Genomic DNA, 15,633 nt, shown 5'->3' on the forward strand with positions numbered 1-15,633 from the left:
CCCGAATTCAATTTTGCATTCTAGCAGTAGCTGTGCATTTTCTTATTTTCTTACTGCCTTTAGGGTGTGTCTGTTTTGTTGTTTTTTTTCGTGCCTGTCTACTTGTCAGTTGGAGAAGTCTCGACAACAATTCTCAAATCCTTATTCTGAGTATAATGTTCTGATTCTTGTTTTTCCTCTCTCCTTTAGAGATTTATAAACCATCATGACATTTTTTACTTTTCCTCAGCATTAATTTAAAAAATAAACAACACTAGCCAATGTAAATTCTTCTGGAAGGTTTGACTGCCTTTCTAGAGAACATATCCACAATTAGCAGTTTCTAAGAAATTGATTTTACTGCTTATTTTTCTTCATTTATTCTAGACCAATGTAATAATCTCTTTGGAATTCTATGTAATTCTTTTTTTGTTGGGTTTTTTGTTTGTTTGTTTGGGGTTTTGTATGTTTGGTTTTGTTTGGGTTCTGGGTGTTGTTTGTTTTCTGGTTTTTTTTAAAATTTGTTTTTTTGGGGGTGGTGGTTTTTGGGTTTTTTTTCAGATAAGTGAAAAAAGCAGAAAGAATAAAGAACCAAGGGCTGAGTTATGTTGGAATTCCTCAGGGAGAGGTTGCCTGAGAAACTGATCTCACTTGAGATAAAAAGCCTAATAGGAGAGGGAAGAACTAACAAGAGAAAAAAATAATGGGAGAGGAAAGGGCTCCAAAGATGTCTGTGTCTCAAGTGGATTGAATTGTTGGTACTGTTTATCTGATGGGTCCATCAAGACTCCAAATAATTTGATGGAGAAATGGTTTCTGTCATCAAAAACAACTTCCAGAGGTGCTCAGGTACAGAAGAGGCAGCTGTGAATAAACTGCATCTACAGTAAGGAGCTTGCATATTATTTGCCTAATGGTGCAGAATATTAAAATATGATTTTTCATTCTTCATGCATTGCCTTATGTTTTAAGGATTAGGCATGTCTGTCTTTAAAATGGTACAGTGTCCCCATTTGCCTTGATTTAAGTCTAGAAGTTGTTTCTGTTCTTGTTTAGTAGGAAATTATAAGTATCAAATGTATGTGTATCTTGGAATTTTTTTTAACATGTGGATTTTCCACTCTTTGCTTTCAGTCCTGAATTACATGAAAAAGTTTAGCAAGGTAGATAAATTTTCCTTTTAGTGGATCATTCCTATTTTAATTGCTGTTGTTTATTTGTTTGCCCACTCTAAGTCTTATCTCTCAACATTGGTTTCTGGGAACTATTTAAGTTCTCCCTGTAAGATGATAACTTTTGAGACAAAAACCTTTTCCTTTGCAAGTGCTGACTGTTTCATATTGGACTACAAATGACTGCTGAATTTGTCTATTTGTATTAAGGATTGCTGCATTTTAGAGTGGATGAAAGGATTTCACATTATCTGCTGGTGGTCTCAGGATAGATCAAAAATACACAGGTGTCCGTGTCACCCATCAACTTCTCATGGAGAATCACAGGCAATATCTCACTCCAAAGACACAATGATACCTGTGTCTAGGATTTTTGTAAAAGATTACAAGAATATTTCAGGTTTATTTGAGATTCTGGTCAGTCAGAATGTCTTGGCATGTTATTGCCAAGGGCTGAGGCATGTATTCTGCCTCTCTAGATGTGTTTACTCATCTCTTCCATGCTTTTCTTCAATCCACAGAGAGCTCTTCTAGAGAAGAAGCAGAGGAAGAAACGTCTTGATCCATTGATGGTACAGCCAAATCCTGAGGCAAAGCCGCGCAGATCAAAGCCCAAAGGGTGTGAGGAGCAGACTCCTTTAGTAGAAACTCGTACCCTTGTCCACAGTGATGTTGTTTTACATGGTGAGTAATCAACCTGATTGCAACAATGTTCCCCAGAGTGCCAGTACAGGCATTATATGTCGCACATGGGCACCTATGTTGCTGTGGCAGTGGCCAAGTAATAAACAAGATTAATTACATAACTTTCTATGTACAGAAGTAGAATTCTAGTACAGTATGGTTAAGCAAGACTAAACTGCAAAAGCAAACAAAAATCTCACCTTGAATTTTTCTGACAGCTGGAAATCTTCGTGTGCCCTTGAGTAATCTCTCCCTTGTGTTAGGCTAGAAGAACTGTAGAAATGAGCTAGGAATGTCTACAAAGGTAGGGAGATACAAATCCAAATTAAGAAAAAATCTTCTGAAGCTGTAGGACAAAGAAAAGAAAATAATTCAATAGTGACTGCTTGTACTTTTCCTTATGTTGTCATGGCATACTCCGTCTCAAGATTGCATATGACTGAATGATAGAGAAAAGCAAAAAAAAAGTGTTATAAATACTGAATTAGGTTCTTAATGGGTTTTCTGTGGGCTTCAGTGAGACAACTGAAACATGACAAACAAGCTATAGTGGTCCACAAAGTCAAAAGCACAAAGTGGTATCAGGGCCAAAGGCAATAACTTGGTGGTCTCAAAACAGTAAAAAATTACATTAAAATAATGACCATTCTTTTAGAAGTAGAAAGAAATACAGTATTGAGAGCCTTAAGACTCCCTTGTCACAGGGAGGAAAAAAGAGCAGCAGTGAAATCCTTACACTTCAGTGGAAGTGTCAGGAAATTGTTTATGAGAGCCAGGATCACATCAGCCTATCAAAAAAGTAACAGGAAACATTCTAAGTCTTTGAGATGCATGCTATTGCAGGATTTTATAATGCAAGCATTATAGTAATAACAAATTAATATGCAGAGTAGAATTTTAAAGATCCAAACAAACCAGTATTACTGGCTTTGAAGATCACATTTGGAACTATGCTGTCCTCTCTCTCTTGAATATTTTTCAGAATCATAGGATGGGGAGGAAAGTGGTGATGTGGATAGTAGCATTTATGTGTTTAAAATCAAGTATAAGAAAGCTTGTATTAAAGGATGCTTTCAAGTCAAAAAGAGAGTGAGGGAAAAGATTTATATAACTTCTAAGGTAGGAGTGTTCGGTAATACTGAAATGAAAACTAACTGCTCACTTACTAGCTTCGGTAGTTCTGAGACTTCTTCAGTGCAAACAAATACTGTTAAGAAGAGATAACAGGAGTAAACATGTCAGAAATATGATGACTAGATAAAGCAGTAAAGTTTTAAGAAGGAAAACAGTAGGAAAGTAAGAAATCCAAAGCTGGAACTTACATATTGTGTGCTACACAAATGCATATTAAGTATTATGCCAGATCCTGCCATCAAGATGTCTCCACCAGTTACAAAGTGTGGTGCACTGCTCTGTTGCATGTTCAAACATGGAAATTTCATTTCTAACAAAAAGATAGGGGGCATCCATTTACAGTTTTTTCTGCCTGTGGCTGTAAATATTTTTATCAAATTGATTTGTGATGTTCACTGTGGAGCCCTTGCTTACTGGCACAGGAGCAAACAAAGAATGTGAAGGAAAAGAAAATAGAGTAGTTGCCTGTAAATAAATTGAGGGGTGGCAATGTGCATGATAAATACAACTTAATTGTTTTAGCCCTTGGAAAAAGGTAGATACAACCACTCTATTTATATAGGGAGAAACTGATGCTTGGTGTGTTTAAAGAAATAGGCAGTCTGTACCAGAGTCAGGCCTGACTCCTCCCAAGTCTTCTGACAAAAATTGAACAAATACACTTCAGTACTTTAAACGGATGTTTGAGCAGGGGAAGGTGAAAAGAACCACGATCCTGGGATGCATCCTTAGCTGTAAAAAATAAATTTTATATTTCTGTTTCATTTTGGCCTGCAGGCATTGATGGACCAGCTGCTTTCCTGAAATCAGAAGTGCAAGATTTGGAGACCAAGCTTCAAGCTCTCTCTGCTGGATCTACTGGAACAGAAGAAAATGCAGATAAGGAAAATGATGGAGAGGCTCTAACAGACATAGCAGGCAAGCCAGATCTGCAAGAAATCTTACAGAAACGAGGTAAGAGTTAATAATGGGCAAATGTCTTTTTGGGACTCTTTTACTTTTATAATGTTTTTCAGTACCATTAAGAAACCTAAAAAGTATGAGGAATCATGAAGTAAGTGTCCATAGGATATCACTTTTAAATGCACAGCTAGTAGATTCTACATGTGGAAATGCAGTACTGTAGTTCCTTCTTGTGACATGAATTGGAATATACCATTTATGTTTAAGGGTTTATCAGTGTGCTGTATAATTTCTGGCCTTTCCAAGGAAGTTGCTGACAAAACACTATACTTTAGATTTTGCTAAAATTTGGGGTATTTTTATTCCAGATATGTTATATCTGGGTAAGATGCTTGAATACTTTCACAACAGCAGAACTGTCTATAGCCAGTAAATGCTGTAATTTAATTCTTTTGGACACTAACAGAAAAAGTGTTTTTTCTGAGTCAGAGGTTGTCACAATCAAGGGTTTTAGAGTTTTATATTCAATGGTTATATCCCATTGAGTAGTTTCCTAGTGGAGTGTCAAGCTCTGTCTGCCAAGTATCTTAAGTTGCTGCCAATACTACAGGAAGCCTTTTTTTGTTGTATGCAGCCTAACCACTTTACAGCAAAATATTGGCTAGCATTTAATATAGTACACAGCTTGTTTTTGTTTTGCAGAGCTTGTCTCTCAGAACGTTTCCAATACACTTTATGTATTGAGATACTACCGTATATAGTACTCCCATCCAGTTGTCAGATGCCACAGCTGCTTACCTATGGATAGCAACATTACACAAGAGTTAGGAAAGGAAGCAGAAGAGAATATCCAGTAACTTCAGGGGAAACTAGTGGAGGTAGAATATAAACAGTGAATTTTGAAATTGGCTGGAGTACTAGGGTTAACGCCTTTCCTCTTCCCAAACGTCCTTTGGGAAGTTTACTGACAGGTTGTTAAGACTAGATTTTTCTGTTTTATCTGAGACTTCCAGCAGTGCCCCTTCTATGCAGTGCCGTGTTGGAGCACTGTTATAACATTGTCTGTCAAAAAATAATTCAGCTTAGCAGACTGACTGTGTTCATTTTCTATAATGCTTTATGTGCTTTTCCATTCTACAGCCAAATTAAATAATGGAATAAAAGAACAAAATGGTGCAGTTCCAAGTGGAAGGAAACACCAGTGATATGTACAGAAGCTCTTTGTAAATGCTGTAATAAATCCAGAGTTATTTTAGTTATATACCTACAGTCAACTCTATGTAACTGTGCTTAGGTTAAGATTTAATTAATAAGTCCGGAACTACTTAGTTTGTGCTTCTATTTTAAAAATCAATTTGTTAATATTGTTCATGAGACCTGAGTTATATTGGTACTGATGTAAGAACAGGAGGGGCTGTTACTGAAAAATTAATATACTCCATTTCAGTGTGTATAAGACTAAGGGGAAATAATAAAGGATGTACACTGGACAGAGTCTAATTTAAAGGATAGGTGTCAGCATATTGATCTGGATTTATTTTTTTTTATTGTTCTTAAGACATGGAGGACTTCTTTGCATGAAAATAGGCAAAATCAATTCAATGACAACATGTACTAAAGCAATATGTTACATCATGTAATATCGTGTGAAATATGTATTATTAAACAGCTGCTCAATCATCTGCACAGTGACAGCTGCAAAATGTCACTATGGATTTGAATTACAAGGCTCAGGAAGCAATATAGCACATGAAGAATATCAACAGTTGAAAACAACAGAAATTAATTAAAAGAGTGAATAGCTATTCAAGAGTCATATATGAATTAGTGGTGCCATGAACTCATGACACCTTCTTTCAGAGATTACACACTTGATCTTGTATTTTGACAGGAATTTCAGACAGTCTGAATTTTGATGAGGAGGACACAGAAGAGGAAGAAGCTAGTAAAAGACCAGCATCTCATTCACCACACCCTGAATCTGAGAGGCCTAGTTCTGCATCCAGCGAGAAATCTTTCACAGTAAGTGTCTTGAAATCCATTGCTAATAAGCCCTGGGCACATGCTAGGTTTTAGTACTAACCCCTTGATCAATGGGTTAAAATACAGTAGTTGCAGCTATGGTAACCAGCATATTAATCCCTGAAAGCAGAGGAAGGTAGTGATTGTCAGGCTATCTGACTGAAGGGCTATTGAGTTAAACACAAAGACCTAGCAGTGATCAAAGGAACAATAGTGGGTGGAGAATCCCAAATCCTGCTCTAATCAGTGAAGATGGGAACACAGTGAATCAGCACTATGACCCTCAAAGGAGACAGATTGGGCCATTGTCTCTGGTGCAAAATCCACCAACATGACTCAGAGAAGCTCTGAAATGCCATGCAAACTTAAAAGGGATCATTTCCTGAAGGATTGTAGCATTTATTGTTGGATACAAGGGAGAACAGAATTTTGGGACTGAACAGAGAGTGGTAGGATTGGACAAACTTTTTATGGGGTGTTTAGGGAAAGGAATTTAAGAGGGAAAAGAGAGGTGTCAAGGTGGATCAGGGAGTAGTAAGCATGGGAAAACAGGGATTAAAGGGTGTAAAAGGCATCAGATGCATGTAAACAGCTGCAAGACAATATGCTTGTCTGCCCAAGTCTTGTGCCTGATTATGACAGTGTGTCCCACTATCTTCTAAGATTCCATTTCTAGCTATTTCTTGCGTGTGTGTGTGAGGTATATATACATACATATGTTGACAAATTATATGCTGTACTAGCCAGTGAGTTGGAAGGGACCAGCATGAGGAAGACCCAGGGTCTGAGCTAACTCAGACCAGATAAAGGCCATAGGGTTTGGGCATGAATGCTGGACACCCTTGAAAGTCCATGGTACTATTAGAAAGACCTCTTTGAGTATATTTATGAGGTGACTGTGAATTTGCTGTGTTACACTAGTGGGGGAGTAGTACAAGTGTTCAAGGTGTCAGATAATTGGGGGACTGGGCTGTGGGTGTAAACCGCTGGAAATACAGGGTGGGGGTGCTGGAGGCGGGAGAGGGTGAGAGCCACTAGTGAATTTCAAGTCTGTGTGCATGTGTCTGTGCTTATTGACTCAGGCTTCCTTCCAGCTGTAGCTGGGAACAGGGATAAAGCTGCAACTTCATCTCCAAGGCCCAGTAAAGGAGGAATCTCTTGGGTGCTACAGTTCTCAAGATCCAGCTACCTAAAGAAAAAATTACTTTAATGACCTGTACCAGATTTTCATTAGAATTTCAATTCCTTTGGTGACCATGACTTGCATCCTCACTGTACACATTGTTCTAAGGCTCTTCCAACATTTAGTTGATATGGTTCCACCAGCAGCTTACTCCATTTCTGCTACTGTTCTGAACCAACATAATCTCAGTGCTCATTTCAGTCACAGAAATTCCAACCTGTCTTACTGCAGCATCCATCAGTCCAGCTTTATCGTACTGCGTTATTTCCCAGAGTCTGAAGTTCTAAAAGCAGAGAGGCTCTTTGCTTAGAATATTTACAGCATCTCACCCTGTCCTCCCCTTCCTAGAAATTCACTCGTGTCTGGTTAACAGGTACTTTTCTCCATTCCCTTTGGAGGGTTAGTTCTTTTCTCAGAGTAAAAGTCTTCAGCCATTTTCTTCAGAGAAACACAGGTGGTAGCTTGTTTAACCTTCCTTTCCCCAGTATCTTCTGGGTAGGATAATTTGTATTTCAACAAACTTTTATTTTCTTGGGGAATACCAGAGTCTCTAGTCGGATATTAATTTGCTAATATGATGCTTCTTCCCACAGGAAACAGGTGCTTCCTGTAGTCCATCCCCTCATGCAGATGCACAGCTTGGAGAAGTAGAGAACTTGGAGGATTTTGCATTACGCCCTGCACCCCGTGGTATTAGTGTCAAGTGTCGAATCACTAGAGATAAGAGGGGAATGGACCGGGGCCTCTTCCCTACTTACTACATGCATCTGGAAAGGGATGACAACAGAAAGGTATTGGAAACAGCATGCATTCTTGGCTGTTATACTCCTACCACATAATATTTTTGTGCAAGGGAGAGCTTCTAGTAAGAAACCAGTAGCTGAGGAAAGTCATTATGCAGTTGAGGACGGCTTATATTTGGCCAGGGCACTAAGAGGGAATTAGCAGGTTTAAAGGCCATAATACAATGAAAAATGAAATTTAAAAAGTATAAAAATGTTAAATGGTAAAAAAGGAGCAAGAAGACTGAGCTGCTCCAGAAGAAAAGGAGCAGTTCTGTTAAATCGAGACTGCTGAGTGAGCTGATTGGAGGAATAGGATTTCAGGGTGTGCACTTTGGAAGAGATCAAAATTGTGGAGACAGTAATATTGCCGTGGAACAAAAAGGGGAATGGATATGGCAAATGGAGAGATAACAGTTTGGGTAGCAATGCCTAGCAATGCCTGTGCATTCTTACAAAGCACCAATCTTGATTAAAATTTTGTATTTCCAGACATTCCTTCTTGCAGGGAGAAAAAGAAAGAAGAGCAAAACATCGAATTATCTCATATCAGTTGACCCAACTGATTTATCCCGGAAAGGGGAAAGTTTCATTGGAAAACTCAGGTGAGGATCACTGATGAAAACTATAGACAGGCGAGATAGGATTTTCACTTTATTTGTGTTGTGGTTTTGACTGACAGTCTGGTATCGATTCAGAGGGAATGAGCGCACATCGTTCTGCTGAATGTAATCTGTATTCACTTGGGTTGGCAGCCTTCTTCAGCATTACCATTCACTGTGGCAATTCAGAGAAGAAATTCTGTCTAGATGCTTTTCCAGGATAAGTTACAGGCTTAGTTCACTGTGGGCACTGCATGGAAGCTCCTTACTGAGCTGGCAATAGGAAGATTCAGATGGCAGGAGATACATTCGCTGTGCTATACCAATACCTTCAGAAGACAAAACTTTCCACTGATGCCTCTTTCTCTGTTTTTCCATAACCTGACATTAGGTCAAACCTCATGGGAACTAAATTTACAGTCTATGACCATGGAGTTAACCCAATCAAGGCACAAAGTCTAGTGGAAAAGGCTCATACAAGACAGGAACTTGCAGCTATTTGTTATGTAAGTACTGCCTTTCTGTTTTTGCCCCTTTCTTCTTTGTGCCTGTTACCGAGGAAATGGGGCTTACCAAATCGTGCTTCTGTCAGCCTCCCCCACTTAACTTTGGAAGCAAGCGACCAATTTCAACCAGATACAACAAAGGGCAGAGGCCTCAAAGATAAGTTCTTAAGAGTTTAATGAAAAAAAAAAAATCAGTGCCAGAAATCTGGGAGGGAGAAAGACCCAAACTAACATCCTGATGACCTTCTTACCTGGCCTGTTGTTCAGTGTGTGGCCAGCCAGCGTATCATTTACATGGAGCCAGCCACAGCATGAACTGCCCCTTGCCCAGCTGGTATCTGGTGGACACTGAGAAGGAACTGGGAGTACCCTGTGAAGTAGAATTATTTTTTGAAGAACCAAAGGCACTTGAGGATAGGAGAGAGCTGGTATTACTTCTGTAGCAGCTTGTTGTTGATAAGGATGTGGTTCTAGGGAAATCATAGTTTGTTAACTCTGTCCTAGAGATATTTTCTTCTCAATTTGTGAATCACCTCAGGCAAGGCTTCAGAGTGAGGAGACACTTGAGGACACTCTAGAATTATGTGAGGGTTCTCATGTTACATTGTTTCATGTTCCAGGCCTACAGTTTGAGTAGAATTTGAGGTTCTCTACAAAATGATGGCTGCCAAGTGGAAGGATTTTTACTTTCCTCCCTGGTATGGCAGCAGAAATTTAAAGATGCATTAGCCTACTGGAGAATCATCTTGATTTTTTGTTTTTGCTGTTGATCTCAATGACACTTAGGGGGAAAAGAATTGCTGTGATAATTGCAGTATTGTCCTGTTTACGGAAATATTACTGGATATTTTCTTTGTATACGGTATTCTTCAATTCCCTACTGTGGTGGTTTGGGCTAGGCCTTCCTTGGTGACCAGTTTGTAACCAAGGAAGGGTCCAGATTTACCCAGTATTCCCTACGATTTTTACGTAAGCCAGACTATAAGAAGAGAGGAGGAGAGGCCTTCGCTCTCTTTCCTTCCGGCGGCTTGGAGGTGCAGGTTCCCTGCTGTTGAGTCTGCCGTGTTGGGGAGCGAGGCCTGGCTAGGCCTTGCCGACCTTGGGAGACAGAGGTTGCCGGCGATCGTTCCGGAGCGACTCTCGGTTGTCCCAGGAGAGTAGTGAGATATCTTCTTTGCTAACTCTTTTGTTCTTTAGTTACTAGATCTCGGGCTACTGATTGGGATATATATATATATATATATATTTTATTTTAGTTTTGTTCCTTTTCCCCTTCCCCTTTCCCTTTCCCTTGTGAAATTGTATATAAGTGTAAATATATTTATATATATCAGTTTGGTTGTCCTCTCTCTCGTTTTCGGGTTTTTCTTAGTTTTTTCTCCCTCTTCTCCCTGAGGTTTTTTTTTGTTGGGGGGGGGGGACTTCTGGTGGTAAGGTTTGGAGACTTGGCAGGGAGCCAGCTTCAAACCATATCACCTACCTAGCTGAATGTAGCAAGGTGTTAAAATGAGCACAGCAGTTAATATTAAGTCAGCTTTTCAAAACTTTGAACTTATTTGCAAAAAGTTTGTAAAGTTTATATATGAATCAAATCAATACCCTCATTCTTATATGTACCCTTAGATTTTCTGAAGTGAAATAATAGAGGGTGCAATCCAGAGACCTTTGTCTGTGTCTGCAAAATGCACTAACGTGTTAGAAGAAGCTGTATCACTTCTATCAATCAGTTTGGTACTTCTGAAAGACTCTGGCTTTTTAATTGGTCTTTGGGAATTTTAAAGGTTAGCACTGATATTGTTACTGAACACTTTAAATGGACCATTGGATTTTGACTGACATTATTAAGTGTATGATTTGAGAATACCAGGTCTTTTTTTCTTTGCTTTTTGTACTTGGAGCAGTCTCCTGCAGTACTCTGGAAAAATCTGCTTGACTTGAAGTTTGGATAGATGCTGAATATTTCCCTTTCTGGGTCTGTTCTTAATCATTTACAAAACAGCATGATTTGAGAGAAAATTGTAGGCATTCTCTTGAACACAAATAACAGCACAGAAGAAGAATGTTGGTTTATTGTTCAGGAACATTTTAGACTAACTGGTAATATAGAGATAACATAAACTCAGGTCAAAGATATTTGCCTTTTATCATACTTATGGCTTGTTAACTAGCAAGATTTCAGCACATTATTGCCTCACATGCAAAAACTTATGCCTGGAAATTGCACTTGTCTGATTTTGTTATAAATGTGTCAGTGGGATAACAGATCGCTCTAAATTAGTTAATACCATATATGTCTTATAATGGTGTTCTCTAAATGGGAGAGAAAGCAGTTCTCAGTGATTAAACACAGTTGGAGTTATTTAACTGCTACTACAGTTGTAGCCAGCAAAACTCTAAAAACTAGTAAAAATGTGGACACAAGTTCAGTTTTGCTGTCTTTACTTCTTTGAGATGGAGTATATAATTTACTGAAAATAACGTCTTTCCTTGTCTTTCAGGAAACCAACATCTTAGGATTCAAGGGTCCCAGAAAAATGTCTGTGATCATTCCAGGAATGAATATGAATCATAAGCGAATTCCAATCCGTCCACGAAATGTGAGTTATGGAGTTTGGTCATGTTTCAGGTTGGAGGAAGAGGTTAAAACTTCCCTGTAGAAGTGTTACTAATAATCAGGGTTTAGAGCAAGGTTGTTAGTAGCCTGGGGTTTAGTAAGTCTCATGGAGAGTAAATACAATGTAGCCTAAATGTGTTGATTAATTCATTCTTGCCTTTTACCTAATCTGTATCCTTCTGAATAGTGTTTGTATCCTTACGTGTCCTTTGGTCAGCCTAAATATTATTTACTTATCTGTATGTTGTTGCTCTGGCACTTACAAGCCGTCCTCATGGTGGGACCCTGTTATGCTGAGAGTTGGATGAACACAGGGCACACTTGCTTCTCCCAGGAGCTTGCATTCTCGGCCAGGATATGAATTGCAACAGATAGTTAATAGATAGATACGGTGGTAGGCTGGTGTAATAGCAAGAGAGTAAATACATTTTTGATCAGAATGCTGTCAGCTTCTTTGTAGGAGTCACAGAAAACGAGGATTCTTTAAGAAGAAAGACGGATGAGACAGATGAAGTTTTGTCATGACTATTTAGTGGGTATTTCTCATACATGTGCAGGACATTATAGCTAAAAGCTTACAGAACTGTATTTGAAGATATATTAAGGTGTATGATAAAAAACATTTGGTTCCCTTAATGTGGGTTTTATGCTTGGTGTGATAGAAGAACAAAAGGCAGAAAGAACATGTGCTAAGACATGGCCAATATTTTAGGCTAGAGAATGGGTTTTGTATCCATGTTGTGAGTAGATATGAGTAGGAGAAGAATGAATTTCTTGATATCAGAATAAAAAATCTTCAAGAATGGAAATTCAGACTCATGAGAGCCTGGAAAAGAGATTTAATTTTGCAAATGGGCAGGAAAGTTGTGTCTGTTTGTGGACATTTATTCATTGTCTTTCAATTGGTATTGTCATCTCCCCCATCAGTACAGTAATGATTCCATCGCCCTGCCTTTATTTTTCTCCTGTATTTTCCCAACTGTTTTGCTATCAGACAAGCATACTGACAGTGGACAAGACTGAAACACAAAGCTGTTCTGGAAAGTTGGCAAAGCTTTCAGTGTAGAGGTTTGACTCTGTTTTTATCCTTCCTTTTCTGTAATGTGATGCCACTAAGAAATACTGCCCCCACTTCAAAGGAGGAAAACTTGTGCCTAAATGCACTGTGTTGGTGTCAGTAGTCATTTTTGCATCTTTAAACAGTAAATAAAGATAAATTCAAAGATATAAAGTAACTAAACTGAACAGTAAGTTTCATTTAGATTATCCTCAAAAATCCATTATTGAATCTGTCTATAATACTAGCCCTATCAGTCAGACCTAAGTAACAGGTTGTTTTCTGAGCATTTTTTCCTGTTAGTAATTTCAGCTTGGATTTTTTCTCTTAGTATATATTATTTCAGTTTGGATTTTATGTGTTGCAGAACTTAGAAAATTATGCGTCATGTTTCACTACAACTTGAACCTCTTTGTAATTCATTGTTTGTCAAATTTATATGGACTGTTTATTTCCTTTTTGTATCTTCCTTGTTTTGTTTATCTCTGGTTTTCATATTGTGCATCACTTGTTAGATCCAATAGGATGAGATTTAACCTTACAACCTGCTGCAGCCTTTGGATTTTGTACTGAATCACCTCAGGGCCTGGCACTATGCAGTTAGTTGTGGATTATTTTATTTTAAAGTTCAGAATGTTAGAAATGTAAGCTGGATGCAACAGGATCAGAGAAAGCTTATGAGACTCAGAAGGGATTCCTGTCAGCAGGATGGCAGTCATCTGTGACCTGTGAATTGCTCCCTTTCCTGTACACACACATTTCCTTCTCTCTCATTCTTTTTACTTTTTTGGAATGGAAATACAGTGATAGCCTATTGAGTGGAAAAAATGCTTGGACTGGGAATCTGTGAAAGTATCTTCCTGGTTCTTACAGGAAATTTTCATGAGGACTGAGTTTAAGTGCTGTCACTGTGTTTCATTAAACAGGGAATGGCCTTCAAGTGACAGAGTGCATACACGAGAGGCAATACTCAAAAGCAGAGCAATTCCAAATCTGAGAAATATATTTCTTTCTTCTGAACAGGAACATGAGGGTCTGCTGTCAAAATGGCAAAACAAAAATTTGGAGAACCTCATTGAGTTGCACAACAAGGCTCCAGTCTGGAATGATGATACTCAGTCCTATGTTTTGAACTTCCATGGGAGAGTCACTCAGGCCTCAGTGAAGAACTTTCAGATTGTCCATGACAATGACCGTAAGAATCTGACGGAGAGTGTGTGGGACTTATTTGAACAGGGAGAACCCAATTCATTTCATGAGGGTTGGGAGGAATAGGACACCCCTCCTGGAGAAGGAAAACTGGGTGAAGGAATTTAGCTCAGGATTACTGGGGACTTCCGAGCTGTCAAGAAAATTATGTAAGGCCTCCTTCTTTCTGGGGTAGGTGCAGACACTGCTCTCCATTGCTGCTGCAAAAGAGGGTGCGAATGCAAACTTCCTGAAGAGAAGGAAAAGGATTAATATAGCATTTTCAGCCTAGCAAAAGAGTGGTTTGAGCTTTGGATTTGAGAAGAAAAGTAATCTCTAGAACAGCACACTAACTCTAGAGAACAGATTTCAAGGCCACTCTGGTGGGAAAGGACGGAAACACCAACCAAATATATTTGGGACTGCCAGACGAGTGGGTTTTTGTTTGTGGTTGGGTTTTTTGGTTTGTGGGGGTTTTTTGGGTTGTTTGTGTTTGGTTGGTTTTTCTTTTTTTTATTTTGGTTTGGAGTTTTTTGTTTATTTGATTTTTGTTTTTTTTTCTTTTCACTTCACTGTGAAGTTGTTCATCTCTGAATCTCTTTTCTCCCCAGCTGACTATATTGTGATGCAGTTTGGTCGTGTAGCAGAAGATGTGTTCACTCTGGACTATAATTATCCCCTCTGTGCTCTTCAGGCCTTTGCTATTGGACTCTCCAGCTTTGACAGTAAATTGGTCTGTGAATGAGACAACAGACTTGAAACATGGAACTCACTTGCATGCTTGCATCTTGTAGGAGTTCCAGGTGTAGTAATGAAGAGCATTTTGGAAGGGAAATGGAGGACAGACTTCTACAGGCTTATTAGAAAGCACATTCCAGCCCTCAGAGCGTTGTAAGTGTTGGCAGTAGACCGTCTTGGGAGCAGTCTCTGTATGTACTGTGGAAGAACAAGAAATATAGGTGATGATTTTGTCATTGGTGTTGATTCTGCTTTCAGAATCTTTGTTTACAGATGCTGCATGACAATGGGCTAAGCCCACTAATTGGAACTCCTTGCATCCAGGATAGAAAAATAATGGCTAAGTGTTCCTGTCCCTTGAAACTTCCTTAAGAAGATACCTGGAAGATGATGCTACTCATGAGTTTCTGATCAGATGAATTCTGAAAAAACAGAACAGCTGGAATAAGACATTGGCTCTAATACAACACTTTTACTCTGTGAGATGATTCTCTGTTAAGGCTGGTAATCTATTTCCCTTTCAGTATTCTAATTGCTCTATGTCCCTTGACAGTCTTTTTACCAAATAAAGAACAATCGAATCTCAAACACTGCCTTTTCAGATGGTGGTATTGTATTCATTGCTGCTTCTGTTAAAATGAGACTGAATAGATGATAGAATCTCCCTGAATTTGACAGAAGGTAGTACTGTAATAATATGCAGTACTGTTCCTGAAAAGCAGTGTTGTGATTGAATTGTCCATTGTTTCAAATTTGCTACATTTCTAGGAATGGGTTTGTGACCAATTTCATTTTTTTAATATGAGATTATCTCAAGTCATGACATATTAAAGTAGATTTTGTATAAATAATTTTAACCTGACTATAAGAAGGAGTTACCTCAAAAAGAGATTACAAGTATTTTCAAAGGCATCAGTAAGTTTAAAGGAATTGTATCATGAGGCTTTGCAATGTGTCCTTCGAGTGTTGCATTTTTAATACTGGATGTACACTATGGAGTCTGTAGGTCACAGCACGGAACACCTCTTGATTCATATGGCCTTATCAGAGTGGATTGCTGCACAGTGTG

At 38.7% G+C, this 15,633-nt stretch overlaps 1 protein-coding gene across 2 annotated transcripts in view; it reads left to right on the forward strand.

The window, feature by feature from the left end:
- TULP3 (tubby like protein 3) overlaps positions 1-15,152 on the forward strand; it is a 31,542-nt gene extending 16,390 nt beyond the window's left edge. For both annotated transcript variants that reach the window (XM_027677675.1, XM_027677673.1), the window contains 9 exons: positions 1,673-1,835; positions 3,747-3,923; positions 5,764-5,894; positions 7,671-7,868; positions 8,352-8,464; positions 8,853-8,967; positions 11,466-11,564; positions 13,662-13,833; positions 14,438-15,152. In XM_027677675.1, coding sequence (XP_027533476.1) covers positions 1,721-1,835; positions 3,747-3,923; positions 5,764-5,894; positions 7,671-7,868; positions 8,352-8,464; positions 8,853-8,967; positions 11,466-11,564; positions 13,662-13,833; positions 14,438-14,571 — 1,254 coding nt within the window. In that variant the 5' untranslated portion in view covers positions 1,673-1,720 and the 3' untranslated portion in view covers positions 14,572-15,152. The remainder of the gene's footprint in view (positions 1-1,672; positions 1,836-3,746; positions 3,924-5,763; positions 5,895-7,670; positions 7,869-8,351; positions 8,465-8,852; positions 8,968-11,465; positions 11,565-13,661; positions 13,834-14,437) is intronic.
- The last annotated feature ends 481 nt before the right edge of the window (positions 15,153-15,633 follow it).

The sequence above is a fragment of the Neopelma chrysocephalum genome, unplaced genomic scaffold (assembly GCF_003984885.1).
Source record: "Neopelma chrysocephalum unplaced genomic scaffold, ASM398488v2 Primary Assembly neopelma1_43, whole genome shotgun sequence".
NCBI classification, from domain to species: Eukaryota; Metazoa; Chordata; class Aves; order Passeriformes; family Pipridae; genus Neopelma; species Neopelma chrysocephalum.